The sequence below is a fragment of the Myxine glutinosa genome, chromosome 7, assembly GCF_964187855.1.
Source record: "Myxine glutinosa chromosome 7, kmMyxGlut1.1, whole genome shotgun sequence".
Lineage (NCBI taxonomy): Eukaryota > Metazoa > Chordata > Myxini > Myxiniformes > Myxinidae > Myxine > Myxine glutinosa.
The window spans coordinates 184,653,592-184,671,976 of NC_136267.1; the positions used below are offsets into that span (position 1 = coordinate 184,653,592).

Below are 18,385 nucleotides of genomic sequence, written 5' to 3' on the forward strand. Positions count from 1 at the left end.
CCCTTTGTTATTTGTGTGTGTGCCCTTTGTTATTTGTGTGTGTGCTCTTTGTTATTTGTGTGTGTGCCCTTTCTTATTTGTGTGTGTGCCCTTTGTTATTTGTGTGTGTGCCCTTTGTTATTTGTGTGTGTGCCCTTTGTTATTTGTGTGTATGCCCTTTGTTATTTGTGTGTGTGCCCTTTGTTATTTGTGTGTGTGCCCTTTGTTATTTGTGTGTGTGCCCTTTGTTATTTGTGTGTGTGCCCTTTGTTATTTGTGTGTGTGCCCTTTGTTATTTGTGTGTGTGCCCTTTGTTATTTGTGTGTGTGCCCTTTGTTATTTGTGTGTGTGCCCTTTGCTATTTGTGTGTGTGCCCTTTGTTATTTGTGTGTGTGCTCTTTGTTATTTGTGTGTGTGCCCTTTGTTATTTGTGTGTGTGCCCTTTGTTATTTGTGTGTGTGGCCTTTGTTATTTGTGTGTGTGCCCTTTGTTATTTGTGTGTGTGCCCTTTGTTATTTGTGTGTGTGTGTGCTCTTTGTTATTTGTGTGTGTGCGTGTGCTCTTTCCATGGTTGTTACTTCACGTAGTTCGGTCCCGATCTATCACATGAGGGTGTTGTTTGGGACTGCTTCTGAACTACTTCAAAGCACTAAACTTTCGGATTATTTTTTAACAATCGTTAGAATCATTATTCTATTTCAATTGTAGTAAAATTGAAGTATCACTGCTCGGATGTATCATCTTCTATGAACTCTTGTTACATCTATTAATCGTTGAGCACAAACATCCGTGACCATGTTGTGGAATGTCGCTTTTTTTCTTCCACCCTCACTTTGTCATCTTTATTCACTTTTAAATTTGTTTTCTCTGCAACCGCTTGAGCGATTGATACGAAACTTTCAACATCGGATTGCTTACCCATGGAGAATTTTTTAACTTAAAAAAATTAAAAAGAGATTTACACGATGATTGGAAGGTTGTTGTTGTATAACCCTAGACAGTTCTCTTGAACAAGCCCATGGCATAGAGATAGCTAATCAATCTCGCAGAAGTGACCCAGAGATCTCCCACATGCAGGATGGTGTACTCCGCCTTCACAAAGTCAGGGCCACGACAGAGTTAGAGAGCGAGAGAGAGAGAAAGAGAGAGAGAGAGAGAAAGAGAGAGAGAGAGAGAGCGAGAGCGAGAGCGAGAGATAGAAGAGGGAAAGGGCTGGTCCTTGGGGACCGATTGGCACTCTGGCTATGATCGCGCTGCCCTGACAAAATCAGGCAGCAGGGAAAAATGGGGAAGATTTGACCCCCGACTTGCATTGGGGGGTACAACCACCACGATGAGGCATCCCCAATAGTTGGCGATTGGATGGTAAATGTGGCCGGTGTTCCAAAAAAATCTGTTTTCTGTCGCCACGGGTTGCAGGATGTTTCACTATTGGGTAATGAAGCTTCTCTCGACCTCGGGCCAAATAGAAAGGAAGGTTCTAATACGTCTTTTCTTTCTCTTTTGATTGCATATTGTTTTGATCAAATGAGACTCGGTGGTGTGATGGTGAGATCGTCGACTCCGAGTCTGCGAAGTCGGTGGTTCATACCCTGGACGAGTCAAATCAAAGACTTAAAAATGGTACGTGCTGCTTTCTTGCTTGACGCTCAGCATTTAAAAGGATAAGAGCACGGACAATCCCCATAAGTTGGCCTTGAAGCTGAGGAGGAAATTCCTCATGAGGAAATGCCCCGCTGAGTGCGGTGAGAAAGGTGGCACCATTGTTGTGGCATCGCTGGTACCCAGAGTGCCCCGGGAAGTGACGGCAATTTCCCCAAGTTCAGTGTCTGGGTTTGTCTCGTCCAACAGTCCTGTGTTGTCTTGTGTATTCGTCTGTATGTCCACGTGGGTATGTGTGTCAATTCCATTCGGAGCCTCGCATACTGTAAAGAAAAATGCACCTGGGAAAAGGAAACTGATGAAAGCATGTCAATAGGTATTTGGAATATCACTTGCAATGTCGCATCAAATACAGGTGTAAAGGAACTATTTTAACAAAGTATTACTGGATTCACAACAGTTTAATGCAGTACACGCATTGGTGATAAAATTGATAAGTTTGGCACAAATCTTAGTACTAAAATTGCAGCATGACGGGCGGTGCATGCAAAGAAGTATCAAAGCAACCAAGATATGAACAACAAAAGCAGAATGCAGACAACAATCGACTTTGCATAGAATTAAAGGAAATAAATGAAGAAAGGAACAAAAAAAAGTGAAAGGCTTTTGTGTCCGCTGTTGAAAATGACGCAAATTGTGGTCGCAAATATGATCTTGTTCTTCCTCGAGCATGACATTTTGCTTCTGAAGTCCAAAACGGCACTGTGTAAACACCACTTTATCACTGTAGTTACCGCTGGAGGCACAACGGACCAAAAAACCCAATTGATCCAGAGGACGATCCATAAAGTAGAGCCTCGAAGATTATCTATTTACAAAGGTAGGCACGAAGATATTCAGCTCAACATCAAACATGCTGCAATTAGATGCTATTTTTGTTCAAATTAAGAAAACTTTTTTTTAAAAGAAAAGCAGAAAATAAACATCACTTGCATTCTTACTAACAATAAAACAACTGTGCCCTTTAATAATAATGATAATATAATAATAACAATTATTAATAATAATAGTTCAGAATTGGCAGCAAACGTTTATTGCTGGAATGAAAACTTTCATTTCCAGTTTTGAAATATATGAAATGATTAATTGCTTCAACTTAAAACATTTTAATGTCACAAGAATATGGCTGAAGCTTTGCATGCTCCAATAATATAATTGGATAAGTGCTGAGGTTAAAATAGCAAATACTTTACCCAAAGTGCTGAAACACAGCTTCATCGAATCACAGCATATTTTATGGATGAGAACCCAAAAAGATGACAGAGCTAATAAATAAGAAAAAGGAAAGCGGTGTTCAGACTTCTGGACCTCTTATTGAAATGTGCAAACAGTGGCCGAGCACAAGATGTTGGGTAAAAAAAAAAAATTACCCTTCAACAGGCCACAATAAATTTATTGTTAAACAGAGAAAACATTGTATTTAAAATCAAAAAGCGGTTTATATTGATAATACATGTGCTGACACGGACACGGAGACATCTAGAAATGATAACACCGATAATCAAAGGCTGCAGATTTAAAATGAAATTTCCTACGACCCTGTTTCTTCAACTCCAATGCAAAAAAGGAAAGAAAAGGAAACCGACGGGTCCCCAACGGGTGTGATGCAATTTAAAATCAGCGGAGCCGTAAGGCGACATCAATTGTGCACACGGTCCGTGGGTAGCGGAGACGAGACGAGGACGTAAGAAGCGACGTCAAGGTGGTGAGCGGGAAGACGGCACGTGTTGTATTCGGTGAAACGTCTCGTGATCCCATTCCATAGTTCCCTCCGTTGCACCTTCGTGACGCTCACGTGACCTAGCTCGATCGCTTGCCTCACCTCGCCGCTTTCCTCTGCCTCCTCGTTCTGTCTTGTGTGCTCTTTCACGGTCGCACCAAGTCGTAGGAGTCAACGTTGGTGAGGGCATTACATTTTCGGAATAAACATGACCTTTTCTTTCTGGCCTGTAGTTCTCTATGTCCTCCCCATTTTGTTCCAACTCTTCTTCTCCAGGAGGTTCCTCAGCATATGCCGAGTCACGACTTTCCTGCGTCTCCGAATCGAACGTTTCTTGGCAAGGCAACGAGTTGCGCCCACCGCTCCATTGGCGCAATAAGATTTGCCGCGACGACGACGACGACGGTGTTGTGGGAGACGGCCTGCGCACCGTGCTTCGCCTTTGCTCCACTTGGTCGCAAAGTGCATCTTGAGATGCAGAGTCAGGGCCGCAGGCGTCTTGTTCAAAGTGATCAGAGAGCTCCTCACAAGGCGTAAGCCGAGCTTCCCCCGACCCTCCCCCCTGCGGGTGGGGTTAATAGCCATGCAGACGTGCAAAAAAAGGAAACACGCATAACATTGAGAGTTAGTGCAAAGGCTAGGTCACCTGAATTCACTCCGAAACCAGGGCAGGTGGGTGAGTGTTAAGTAATGCGTTGTTAGGATGCAAGCAAACAAAGTAAACAAGTACTATCATCATTTCATTAGCACATCAATTGTCAACAAGTGCTGGTTATTGTGTCTATTAACACACAAGCGACAGTGTTAATATGGTCCGAATCCTCTTTTTGCTGAAAAGTTATATTTTGCTCAATGCTGCATGCATTTTACTCTTCATTTATTTTGTTTTATAAATACTGAATCAGGCAAATGACATTCAGTATCTGCAGGACACATTCAACGTATTCTTCTTCTTCCGCATGCAGCACAAGGCTGCGAGGTCGCATCATTGGATGAGGGCACGCTGATGCAGCGCCCCCCGCTGGTCAGGGAAGGAATTTGTAATTTAGCCATGTTACCGGCGATAAGTCGCCTTACTCTTCGCGAATGACACCATGGGATCTGCAACATCCACCAACTGATGTCGGCAGACGGGACGCCCGGTTTAACGTCCATCCGAGGGACGACGCGCACATTGACGAATCACCTTTACCTGCGAGACACCGGGATGACAGATTCGAACCCAGGCTACACGGCGACAAGTACTTGTACCTCTTTGCCATCCTGTCAGCACACATTAAACTTAGTACACCATATTCTCACTAAAAGTAAAAGGTGTTAGATATGAACACGACACATATTGAAGAGAGGAAATTAACAATTGCAATCTATAAATAAATACAAAATAATGGATTAGAATAAGCTTTGCTGCAAAAAAAGAAGAGGATTATAATTCAAGGAGAATGGAACAAACTTTCAAATCACAAAACCTGCAGTCAAGACAAAGGATTAAGCAAGCCCCCACAAGCTAGACAGGGGGTTGGCCACAGACACAATTAGTGTTAGTACATGCAACAAGTATTAGCAAGGTGTGCAGACTAAACTGTGGGGGAGGTGGCCGGGCGTATCAACAGGCAGCCCTTCCTTGTGAAGCTCCAAAGGCACAAGACTACAGGTAAGCCTGTATCAGTCACCGTCAAAGAATCATCTCAAATCTTGCTGTTACATCCGCCACTCAGTACAAATCTTGGTCTTCCTCATCTTCTTCGACTGCCTCTGCCAGACGGGCCTTGTCATGGTCACGCCTAACTGCTCCATCACCAGGCCGGCGCAGGGACCAGGACGAAGCGCGACGAGAGCTAGTCTGGCTAGGCCCAGAATTCCCCCCAGCGCCACGCACACTCAGGTTTCGCTTAAGGGACGTGAGCACCTGTACCTGCAGATTGGACACTGGTGCAGGGTTGTTGGTGAGCCCAGCGTTCACCAGTGTGCGTTCTAGGAGCGGGTTTGGTGGGTTGGCACTGGGGGGATGCGTTGCGCGCCAGTATGCCTCCAGGTACTCCGCCATATGCTCACAAGCCTCGTCCAACTGGTTCTCATCCAAGATCACGTCGAAAAGATCCTGTGCAACATTGTATCACAGTCTTTATATGGTGAACGATCACATTACTGTGATGGTGACCAAAGGTCAGGACATTGCTATCCTTGGTTTAACTTGCAAGGCTAGCAGAAAATGTTGACTACAGGATGATACTAAGGAACTTCTGTGGGGGAAAAAATGGGAACAGCAAGTTAATCTTTAAAATACTATAATTCACCAAATGTCTGTCCGTCTGTCCGTTCCAAGGTACCGCAAAAACGGCTGTACCGATCGCAACGATATTTTGGGTGGGTAATCCCAGGACTCCCTGGATGAAAATGTGCTATATTGTTTTTCCAATTTTCCAAGTTTTCCAATTTTCCAATTTTCCCAAACACGGTGGAATAATATTTACCGATATGAACAGTGATGTGGCTTTCCTTGAAATTCAACAAATACTGTTTATTCTACGTACCAGGAGAGAGTAGATCGACTCCTGACGAACTCTTCCTATATAAACGTGCGGCTCCAAAGTAACACGGCAGCGTGTGCAAAGCGACTGAGAAACAGGTGTAGCGGCCGCTTCCGTCTTATAGATTCGGCGCGCACTCTTCACACATAAACGTGTGACTGAGAAAGACGTGTAGCGGCCGCTTCCGTTTTGCAGAATTCAATCTTTTTTCAAAATGGGCGCCATGTACTGTTTAGATTTTGATGATTTGCGTGTGATATGATTCAACGGATGTTTATATGAATCGTTTAAAAGAAAAAAACCCCTTCAATTTCTGACATTTTGCCTTTTCATTTGGGCTTCCCAATTGAAGCCCCGCCCTTGGGCAGGTACCATTGCTCGTCTTTAAAATCAGGCAAATTCCTGAATTCATTTTAATCACTCTCAATAATAAGAGTAAGAAAGCACATGCGACTTGTTGATATATTGTTCCGAACAAAAAAAAATAGTGTTCTAAGCTGACGTCACCGCTCAACCAAGAGACCGGAAGTGATGAGTCACCCATGCACGTGAAGTGAAAACTGGGGTTAAGCAATTGGTTCACTTTGTCTGTCCGTCTGTCTGTGTGTCCACAAACGTCAATTTGTGATCGAGGAACAACTTGATTTCAATTGAATGTTATATTTTGAACACGAATTGTAAAAGGAACTTGTAGTTCAGCAATACTGCACTTTGAGTCTGAATTGGACCCGATCACGCACGCACAGGGAGGAGTGAGATCATTATCGTCTCTGTCTGCTTGTCTGGCAGGAAAAGAAAATTGACAATCACGCCAAACAGGAAACCTGCTCTTTAAGGACATCACAAAGGACACAAAGAACAGGCTTGAGGAACTAATGTAACGGGTTTAATAAGGTGGTGTCAAATTGGGGAAGAGCTGAATCACCATCTCTCAACAAAAGGGGCACTTTGCCATTTCATCTGTCTCGTACGTGGTAGAAGTCTATAACATTCGCACCGTCCGTCTGCAACCGTCACGTGACGCCCAGATTGCCCTACAGTCCAATTCACCCCACCACCGGCGGATGTCATGTGACTATGAACAATAAGAACCTGCATCGACTGTAGTTCCTGGGAAGGAAATATGTGAAAATCAAGTATAAAATGATTGCTGTGTCGTGTTTCTGGTTCTTGTCGATTTCGTCATGAAAACACTGTTTGTAATCATTAGAGTGGAGGCGTCTCCTTCTTTTGCCATTGATCTGTTTGGAGCAATAAGGAATGATTAGCAATGGTGTGAGAAAGGCCCCGCTCGGTTTTAATATGAACCAACCACCAGAACCACCCACCAGTTGTATGGGCCGCGCCCCTGGTGTCTCGTTTCAAACCCCTTTGTTACACTTTGGAGTGGAATGTTGCTTTGCACTTTCCCATGCACTTTCCCATGCACACGACAAATCCTTGAAGTTTATATTTGAAGTTTTGCTGTTTCAACTCCTACACCGGACGTGTCCATGTCCCTCTCCCCTTGATCTCATTCTCACCATTACTCTGCTTGTTGGTGTTTTCCCTTTTCCATTTTGTTCCATTCCATTTTGCTCTAGCTCATCCAGGAGCCTCGACCCTGTATGGAGAAAAAAAACAAAAAAACAACTTAATTTTTATGCCTCCATTGGAGGCATTATGTTATTATGCCTCCGTCGGAGGTCCGTCCGTCCATCCGTGATAGGTTTTCGTTACCACCTAACTTGAGAACGACTGAAGGGATCTTAGTCAAACTTGGTGCAGGTATGTATAATGAGGTAAAGATGAACTGATTAGATTTTGGGGTCACGAGGTCAAAGGCCAAAGGTCAGAGGTCATGTTAGGTAAAAATCTTGTTACCGCGATAACTTGTGAACCAGTGATGGGATTCTGACCAAATTTGGTAAAATTATGTATAATGATGTGAAGATCAAATGATTAGATTTTGGGGTCAAAGGTCAAAGTCCTAATAGGTCTACAACTTCAGAACGGCTGAAGTGATCCAATTCCAACTTGGTACATGTCTGTATAATGATGTAAAGGTTAACTGATTAAATTTTGGGGTCAAGAGGTCAAAGTCTGTAATAGGTCTCTAACTTGAGAACGGCTAAAGGGATCTAATTCAAACTTGGTACAGGCGTGTATAATGATGTAAAGATTAACTGATTACATTTTGGTGTCAAGAGGTCAAAGGTCATGTCAGGTAAAAATGTGATAACTTGAGAACAGCTGTATGGATTTAAAGCAAACTTGGTACAAGTATTATAATGATGTAATAATGTGGGCGGAGGCATGTCGGTCAACGTCGTGACGTCGAAGAGTGTCGTTCTAGTTTGTAATTGGATCAAAATGGCCTGAAGATAAAGCAAAATGCAGGACTCACCGGAGCGCACTGATTCAACTTGTCAGCAGCCACCATTTGCACATTGAGGTGCTTGCTTTGTGACTTTCCACGGGACTTGATGAGTCTCTGCAGCACCTGCAACAAAATTGGTTACACTTTCGAATTAACAATCAGTTTATTTTCTTTTCTTTATAGCCGGCGAAGCCGGTGTTGTGAATGAACGCGTACGTATTATGTTGAAAAGCCAGATTGTGCTGGATCCCTTGAGAATTTCGAAGCTTTGACGCACCAAATCGCTCAATGGAGGCCGCCATCTTGCGGATGCGGAAGTATGCATAACAAATTGAAAAAAGTTCAATAGGAGTTTCTTTCACCCGTCTTTTTTTTGATTCACATTCTTATGCACCTCTAATTTGTAATTAAAATACTTTAAGACCAACCTCGGCCCGCATGGGCCTGGTTATCTTCAACGAAAATCGTCACCAAACACCGGAACCAATGAGATTCGAGCATCTGAAAAAATATTTCAAAAACCAAATCACTCAATGGAGGCCGCCATCTCCCGGATGCGGAAGTATGCATAAAAAAATTGCGAAAAAGTTCAATAGGAGTTTCTTTCACCCGTCTTTGTTTGATTCACAATCTAATGCACCTCTAATTTGTAATTAAAATACTTTAAGACCAAGCTCGTTATCTTCAACGAAAATCGTCACCAAACGCCGGAACCAATGAGATTCGAGCATTTGAAAAAATATTTCAAAAACCAAATCACTCAATGGAGGCCGCCATCTTCCGGATGCGGAAGTTTGCATAAAAAAATTGCGAAAAAGTTCAATAGGAGTTTGTTTCACCCGTCTTTGTTTGATTCACAATCTCATGCACCTCTAATTTGTAATTAAAATACTTTAAGACCAACCTCGTTATCTTCAACGAAAATCGTCACCAAACACCGGAACCAATGAGATTCGAGCATTTCAAAAAATATTTCAAAAAAGCTTATTACGCGTTTCGGAGGGTGAAAACGGCGTCAAATATTCTAAAATTGATGAAGAATTATTTTTTAGAAATCTCGCGGCCGTAGGGCATAGTTTTTCACAGCAGGAAATATCCGAAGTTGAGACGGAATTCACGGAATTAATCAAGAAGTAAATTTTATCAATTTTAATCTCATCCAGAATGCAAATGGTGTCATTTTAGGTCTGAATTTGCGAAATTTTGTGTGCTGACCAATCAGCGATCAGCTTAGGTCAGCCAATCAGCGCCATCGACACGGTTTGATTAACGACAGTCACACATTGCCGTTAAAACGGCGCTATCGTCTGATCTGTCGGCACTGATCTTACTGCAAGCTAACTTCTTCTGGTGGAGGAAGCCGCAGTGCCCGGAGAGAACCAGTCCTGACAGCGACTGAAGTTAGAAGACTACACACATACTGTGAAAACGTATATTAAGCCCAGTTAAAATTTCTTAAAATAGGCCCTAAGCTAGCACATCGTATAGTTACTTCCTTAAGCTTCTTGTGACATTTATTGTATGTAGGTAATGGGGAGGACTGTCTGCTGTTCTCTTTTACCAAGTCTTACCAGGTACGGTACCTACTACACCTACCTACTACCAACTACCTAACCTACTGATGCCATAGTGATGGGTAAAATAGTTATAGTGGCAAGAGGCTTTGGCTTCGCCGGCTCATTGCGGCTTTGCAGTCGGGTACTAGTAGAGTCCTCTTAATATGAGCAAATCCAATTTGCGTAACAAGTCAATCTAAAATGGCACTTAGTAGAGTAGAGAACACACCACCGCCAGGCTGAGCAGTTTATGGTTTGTATCCAACGACAGGCCAGATCTCGATCCAGACCTAAAACAAAATCCAATCTCCTTGTTCTTGTCACCTACACAACGACTCCACTAAGTTTTGTCATAATCCGTCCATAACTTTTAGAGATATCGTGCAAAGTATCGTTTTTGGTCACGTCTCTCAATGGTGAAGAATCACTAAAAATTCTAGTACCTGGATCCGTACTCAGATCTTCACCAAAATCGAATACATTTGTCCTTGTCACACACTCAACTTGTCCACCAAATTTCATCATAATCAGTCCATAACATTTTGAGATATCCTCCACACAAACAAACCAACAGAGGTGAAAATATACCTGCATCTACCTTCGGTAAAATTAAATTAAATGCACTTTCAACATGACAAGGCATGGCAAAGGTATTGTTATGTCGGTTGGGTAGGGGATATATAGATCCAGGTAGATCTGCATAGGTATCATGCTTCGTCTGTCGTGATAGGAAACCTCACCTGTAATAAGTTCTGTTTAGGCGGGTTTGTTCGGATTAACGTGTATCTTCGTCCCCATTCCGAGGAATGGGGCATGATAAATAGTTCTAGTGATTATGCTAACTCCATTGCATGTGAAACCTCTGTGATTATTCCAGTGTCCCGTATGGCAACGCACTCTTAAACAGTAGATAGATCCATTAGTGCACACATTAATTAATCCCCCGCCGCCACAATGACTGACCAGAAGAACAAACAGGCAGCGGCCACGCAGTAGTACACCATGGCAAGCAAACATCGCGCAGGCAGGCCGAGAGACATGCACAGAAGGACCCCGTAACACGTGCGCCGATTGGAGAGCAGGATGATGAAGGACGTGCCACTCTGACTGGCCACGGACAAATGACGATCACCAAAGGCGCGAACATTCGGCCAGTCGGACTGGAGGGCGCGAAGGAGGAAGCAAGGAGCGACGCAGCGGTTGGACGAGAGAATCAGTGACGTCAAGGCACGGGTGGCAAAATCACCGGCAAGCCGACATTTTGCCCTTCTCGTTCCTGGATCCATCCTGCCCGGACCTCTGTCTCGACCTTTCTTCTTGCCTTGTTCTTCTGCCCTTGCCTCGCCCTGCTTGTTTGGTCCCTTCATCTTCGACTCTCTCGCCACGAACGTTGGGTGCATCGGAGGGCCATGCCAAATCCGAGGAGGACGTTGCACGGCTGCGGAGGCGGGTTGCATGCCCGCTCGCTCGCTTCGCACGGGAGGCCTTGTCTGGGCCTAGTGGACGAGGGTGCGTTGAAGCCTGTTTGGGCCGACGCCGGAGCCGCGCCTGGACGACGTGAACGGACCTGAAGACTGATCGAGCTCTGACGCACAAACACAAACACAACGTTTCCTTTTATTTATCCTTTCCCTGTGATTGTATTTGAAGTGCGATTTATCCCATCTCGTCTTCAGTTGTCATACCCTTCCTCCCATCCATGGTACACGGAATCTTGTGGTGAGGCTGTTGCCCAGAAACAACTTGCTTTCGTCTCCTGGAAAGCAAATCCAACGGAAGGAAAGCTCATTTCCTTTCACAAAGCCCGAAACAAGTGTGTGTCCACACTCAGGAGAGCCAGGAAACAATATCTCACCGTTCTCAAGACTGAACTCTCTTATCTGTCTCCCTCTTCCAAATCCTGGTGGAGTCTGGTCAAATCTGTTTCTGGTGTTTGTTCCCCCTCCATCCCCTCCCTCACCTCAAATGGCTACACGGCTGACTCCGCACGTGAAAAGGCTGAATGCCTCAACTCTGTGTTTGCCTCTAAATCTTGTGTCCCAAACCCATCCCTCTCTGTACCCACCGTACCCAGTCGTACCCAGCTGCTCCTGGACTCTGTGTCCTTTCCTCCTGACAAGGTGGAAAAGTTTCTGTCAACCCTCGACTCTGATTCTGCAACTGGTCCTGACGGCATCAGCCCACGGGTCCTAAAATAATGTTCTTCCGCTCTTTCACTCCCTCTCTCTGCTCTATTCACCCTCTCTTTTGCTCAAGGTCATCTGCCATCTGCTTGGAAATCAGCCAACATTACCGCTTTGCACAAAAAAGGTGCAAAAACAGATCCTAGCAACTACAGACCAATCAGCCTTCTCCCAATTATCAGCAAAGTCATGGAATCCATCATTGCTTCAGATATGAAATCTTTCCTCTTCTTCAGACCTTCTCCAAAGGTCGACCATCAATTTGGTTTCAGACCTGGTCACTCTACTCTGGACATGCTGCTTCTGCTTTCTCAACAATGGATGGAGGTCCTCAACGCCAAACAGGAAATTAGAGCTGTCTCCCTTGACATTTCACTTGCCTTCGATACGGTCTGGCACCCCGCTCTGCTCACCAAACTCTCCTCCTTTGGTATCCATGGAAATCTCCACGCATGGCTGGTGGACTTCCTCTCTAGTCGTAGTCAACATGTGGCCCTGATTGGGTTTCTCTCATCTCCTCTTCCTGTTCAGGCTGGAGTTCCCCAAGGCAGTGTTCTGGGCCCTGTGCTTTTTCTGGTCTTAATCAATGATCTCTCTGACTCTCTTGAAAATCCTCTCTATCTCTTTGCTGACGACTCTACTCTCTGTCGCTCCATTCCTCATCCCTCAGATCGGCAGTCTGCAGCCTCTTCAATCTCTGCAGACCTGGACAAAATCACAGACTGGGCAAACAAGTGGAACATGTCTTTCAATCCTGACAAATCTTCCACTCTTACGATGTCTCTCCGAAAAGACCGACTGGACAACCCTCCCATCCACTTTCTGAATAATCCTCTCCAAGAAGTTCTGTCACTCAAGCTTTTGGGTCTCACTATCTGCCATGATCTTTCCTGCGAAAACCACATTTCAAATCTGGCCTCCAAAGCCAGTCGCCGACTGGGCATCCTCCGTCGTGCGAAGTCCTTCCTTGGTACACCTGAGCTCCTCACCACTTACAAGGCTTTCATCCACAGCTCTATGGAATACTGCTCTCCCCTCTGGTCTGGTGCTCCTGCCTCACACCTAGCTCGTTTTCACGCTGTTGAAACCAAAGCGTTCAGAATCGTTGGAATCTCCCGCGATTAAGCTAACTCCAAGGGCCTTTCACTCACTCACCGCAGGCAGGTTGGTGGTCTTTCCGTCTTCTACCGACTCCTCTCTGGCCTTGCCCCCCCCAGCTCTCTCTGGGCTCTGTCCCCCAAATATTCCTACAGGTCGCACAAGATCTGCCTGCAACCCTCTTATGGTTAAACTGCCAAAATCAAGACTTTCTGCTCACCTTCACTCCTTCATTCCTCTTTTCTCCCGCCTCTGGAACAAACTCCCTCACTCTCTTCAATCCCACTCCACCCTCCGGGTCTTTAAAACAGCTGTTCACCACCATCTCTTATCTTCCCCCATCCAAAACCTTGATCTTTTCTACCTCCGCTAATTTCACCCAAAATCCTACACTTTTTTTTTTTGAAATACCAACTTCTGTCCTGGAAGTCTTTGGTCCCCTTGTGTTTTATACCTCTCCTCCCCCCCCCCCCTTCCCACGCCTCCTCCCCCCAAGCCCTCTCCCTCCCACACTTCTCCCTGCTCTCAAATGTTGTGTTTGTGTGCTTCCCCTTCTCTCCGCATCTTGTCTCCCGCTCCCTTTATTATATGTTTTACGTGTCCGTTTATGTTTTTTGTGATTAATGTCAACTCTTACACGAGCCTCGATCTTGCATACAAATCTATATATATATCTGTGCAGCGTCTGTCCTGTCCTGTGTTGTCCTGTGTTGTCTTGTGTTGTGTTGTGTTGTCTTGTGTTGTCTTGTCACTGAACTACTTTCTCAAACTTTTGTGAAATCGTACCAAACTTCTGGTATGCACATATATCTCCCGTCGGTATGTAATAAGGGTATTTTTTTTGAAAAATTCCCCCTTTTTGGGGGGGGGGGGGGGGAATTTTGTTGGGAATTTTTTTTTTCAACTTAAATTGTTTATAAAATGTGATATCACGTATATTACAAATACATTTCTGCAAAATAATTGTTTGAATTATGATTGGTTTAAACCATGACTAAACGGCAACTCGGGTACAGTCATTTATCTATACTAGGGCGTGCCCGTACGTGGGTGCAAAAAAACATGCGTGCAAACAACAACAACAAAAAAAAACTTTGAAACCACGTGGCAGTAACGACCACAGAACCCCCCCCTCTATTTACATGAAATGGTTTGGTCCATTCGCAAAGCCAAAGCGAACGGCTTGCGAGTACGGTAGAACCCCCCCCTCTATTTACATGAAATGGTTTGGTCCATTCGCAAAGCCAAAGCGAACGGCGAACGGCTAAATCGCCATAGCTCGGTAACTACTTCTCCGATTAATATGAAACCTTGAAAAGGCACATCCTCAGGTCCCCAGCAATATACCTGGCAAGTTTCAAGTATATCGGACCCGTGGTTGTCGAGAAACAGCGGTCACAGACAAACAAACACACAGACACACACACAGACACACACACAGACACACACACACAGAGATTACTGGAATTATAGATAGACTAGGACGTGCCCGTACGTGGGTGCCCGTTCCTTGCCAAAAAAAAAAAAAAAATGTCTTCGCCCATGCATGCATGGGCGTGCCCATGGGCCCATCCGTAAGTGCGTGATGTGACCGTACAACGAATGTATCGTCCCGACGCCGCAGCTCGGATGGCGCTGCAGTTAATCGGGCCTGTATCGGCAGAGTTATTATAAACGTGTACTACAATCGATCGTACCTTACAGCGTCTGCTCGCCACGTTCAGCATCAGTACGTCGTCACTATGACTATCCGTAAGTCCGGAAGTGACGTCCTCATTTGACTGTCCGGAAGGTCGCATATCGCAGTTACGATGAATCGCAAATTAGTTTTAATTAGTTTTAAAACATAGTTTAACGCCAACATAGCGCCAACATAGTTTGCCAACGTGAAATAAATGAATACGCTCTTAAATGTGCCGTCCGAGGCAGAGTCTGTTCGCCACGTTCGGCACACGTGATAGCTCGCTGCTCTCTGATTGGTTGAATCGTTTTTTGGACATAGCTCGGTAACTACTTCTCCGATTAATATGAAACCTTGAAAAGGCACATCCTCAGGTCCCCAGCAATATACCTAGCAAGTTTCAAGTATATCGGACCCGTGGTTGTCGAGAAACAGCGGTCACAGACACACATACACACACACATACACACACACATACACACACACATACACACAGACATACACACAGACACACACACAGAGATTACTGGAATTATAGATAGATATCGACACATCTGGGCAGTGTCTCTGTTCTCACTTAACGACTCCTTCAAACTTTTGTTTCCGTGGTTGTGAAGTGTTTTAATAACGTTGTGGTGGTTTTGAATCACCTGGTGGTGAGGTATTTTGAATTATGTGGTGGTGAGGTGTTTTTAAATGACATGGTGGTGATGTGTTTTTAAATGACATGGTGGTGAGGTATTTTGAATTATGTGGTGGTGAGGTGTTTTTAAATGACGTGGTGGTGAGGTGTTTTTAAATGACATGGTGGTGAGGTGTTTTTAAATGACGCGGTGGTGAGGTGTTTTTAAATGACATGGTGGTGAGGTGTTTTGAATTATGTGGTGGTGAGGTGTTTTTAAATGACATGGTGGTGATGTGTTTTTAAATGACATGGTGGTGAGGTATTTTGAATTATGTGGTGGTGAGGTGTTTTTAAATGACGTGGTGGTGAGGTGTTTTTAAATGACATGGTGGTGAGGTGTCTTGAATTATGTGGTGGTGAGGTGTTTTTAAATGACGCGGTGGTGAGGTGTTTTTAAATGACATGGTGGTGATGTGTTTTTAAATCACATGGTGGTGAGGTGTTTTTAAATGACGCGGTGGTGAGGTGTTTTTAAATGACATGGTGGTGATGTGTTTTTAAATCACATGCTGGTGAGGTGTTTTTAAATGACGTGGTGGTGAGGTGTTTTGAATTATGTGGTGGTGAGGTGTTTTTAAATGACGCGGTGGTGAGGTGTTTTTAAATGACATGGTGGTGATGTGTTTTTAAATCACATGGTGGTGAGGTGTTTTGAATTACGTGGTGGTGAGGTATTTATAATTACGTGGTGGTGACGTGTTTTTAATTATGTGGTGGTGAGGTGTTTTTAAATGACATGGTGGTGAGGTGTTTTTAAATGACATGGTGGTGATGTGTTTTTAAAGCACATGGTGGTGAGGTGTTTTTAATTACGTGGTGGTGAGGTGTTTTGAATTACGTGGTGGTGAGGTATTTATAATTACGTGGTGGTGAGGTATTTATAATTACGTGGTGGTGACGTGTTTTTAATTATGTGGTGGTGAGGTGTTTTTAAATGACATGGTGGTGAGGTGTTTTTAAATGACATGGTGGTGATGTGTTTTTAAATCACATGGTGGTGAGGTGTTTTTAATTACGTGGTGGTGAGGTGTTTTGAATTACGTGGTGGTGAGGTATTTATAATTACGTGGTGGTGACGTGTTTTTAATTATGTGGTGGTGAGGTGTTTTGAATTAGTTGGTGATGAGGTGTTTTGAATTACGTGGTGGTGAGGTGTTTTGAATTACTTGGTGGTGAGGTGTTTTTAAATGACATGGTGGTGAGGTGTTTTTAAATGACATGGTGGTGAGGTGTTTTTAAATGACATGGTGGTGAGGTGTTTTTAAATGACATGGTGGTGAGGTGTTTTTAAATGACATGGTGGTGAGGTGGTTTTAAATGACATGGTGGTGAGGTGTTTTTAAATGACATGGTGGTGAGGTGTTTTTAAATCACATGGTGGTGAGGTGTTTTGAATTACGTGGTGGTGAGGTATTTATAATTATGTGGTGGTGATGTGTTTTTAATTATGTGGTGGTGAGGTGTTTTGAATTACTTGGTGGTGAGGTGTTTTGAATTACTTGGTGGTGAGGTGTTTTGAATTACTTGGTGGTGAGGTGTTTTGAATTACTTGGTGGTGAGGTGTTTTGAATTACTTGGTGGTGAGGTGTTTTGAATTACTTGGTGGTGAGGTGTTTTACATTATTTGGTGGTGAGGTGTTTTTATTACGTGTTTTATTGCTGTGAGGTATTTTTAATTACTTGGTGGTGAGGTGGTTTGAGGTACGTGGTGGTGAGGTGTAATTGTCCCAAACTTCCAGTCTGCACCTACCCCTCCCCTATGTATGTGCTGGGGGGTTCTTTCTTGGAAAAAAAAAACATTCAACCTAAATTGCTTATAAAAATGTAATATCAGAAACACAACATATACAGTCACGTGAAAAAGTAAGTACACCCCATGTAAAGTTTTGACTTTTTCAACATATTTCAACATACAGCTATTTGAACTTCATTTCAACAATATTGATAGATAAAGGTGATATAATATAACAAATATCATGAACAATTTACATTTTGTAGACCATTGTATAATTTAAATAAACATAAATGCAAATTTCGCATGTGGAAAAAGTAAGTACACCCTTAAATTTATCACTACTTCAAATACCTAAAATTAGAATCAGGTGCACCAGCTCAGGTGCAAATGATTATAACATCGTTAGAGAGGATCTTGGAGGAACCTGTCTTATTTAAACCTCAGACATTTAGTTTGGTTTGCTCTTTGCTGTTGAAGTGTGCGGCGTCACCATGCCGAGATCAAAAGAGCTCTGAGGCCTTCAGAAAGAAGGTTATAGATGCCTACGAGTCTGGGAAGGGATTTAAAAAGATCTCCAAACAATTTGAAATCAATCATTCGACTGTCCGGAAGATCATCTACAAGTGGAGAAGATTCCAAACAAGAGCCAACTTGTTCAGGCCAGGCCGCCCCAGCAAGTTCAGCCCGAGAGCAGACCGCAAGATGCTGAAAGAAGTCTCTAAGAACCCCAGAATGTCATCACGGGACCTACAGGTCGCTCTTGCCACTGTTGATGTCAAAGTGCACGAGTCTACCACGAGAAAGACGCTGCACAAATTTGATCTACATGGGAGGTGTGCCAGGAGGAAACCATTGCTGTCCAGAAAGAACATCAGGGCAAGACTCAAGTTTGCCAATGAACATCTAGGCAAAGACCAGCACTTGTGTAACATGTGCTCTGGACAGATGAGTTAAAGGTGGAGCTATTTGGCCACAGTACCAGAAGACATGTTTGGCGAAAACCAAAGACAGCATTTGACCACAAGACCTGATACAAACTGTAAAGCATGGTGGTGGAAATATACACAAAGAATTAAGTTAAGCACCCCCCCCGTTTTTTTACAACCTCGCACATTACAAGTTTGTTGTCGTCAAAACAGTGTAATATACCCATGATATTGCTATATTTTCTGGAGAAGTGATATTATGGTCACATA

At 43.8% G+C, this 18,385-nt stretch overlaps 1 protein-coding gene across 2 annotated transcripts in view; it reads right to left on the reverse strand.

Moving 5' to 3' along the window:
* Positions 1-2,031: 2,031 nt before the first annotated feature.
* The window catches only part of LOC137431891 (voltage-dependent L-type calcium channel subunit beta-1), a 264,252-nt gene continuing 247,898 nt past the window's right edge, over positions 2,032-18,385 (reverse strand). For both annotated transcript variants that reach the window (XM_078782618.1, XM_078782619.1), the window contains 3 exons: positions 8,279-8,374; positions 5,277-5,462; positions 2,032-3,923 (listed from right to left, as the gene is read on the reverse strand). In XM_078782618.1, coding sequence (XP_078638744.1) covers positions 3,339-3,923; positions 5,277-5,462; positions 8,279-8,374 — 867 coding nt within the window. In that variant the 3' untranslated portion in view covers positions 2,032-3,338. The remainder of the gene's footprint in view (positions 3,924-5,276; positions 5,463-8,278; positions 8,375-18,385) is intronic.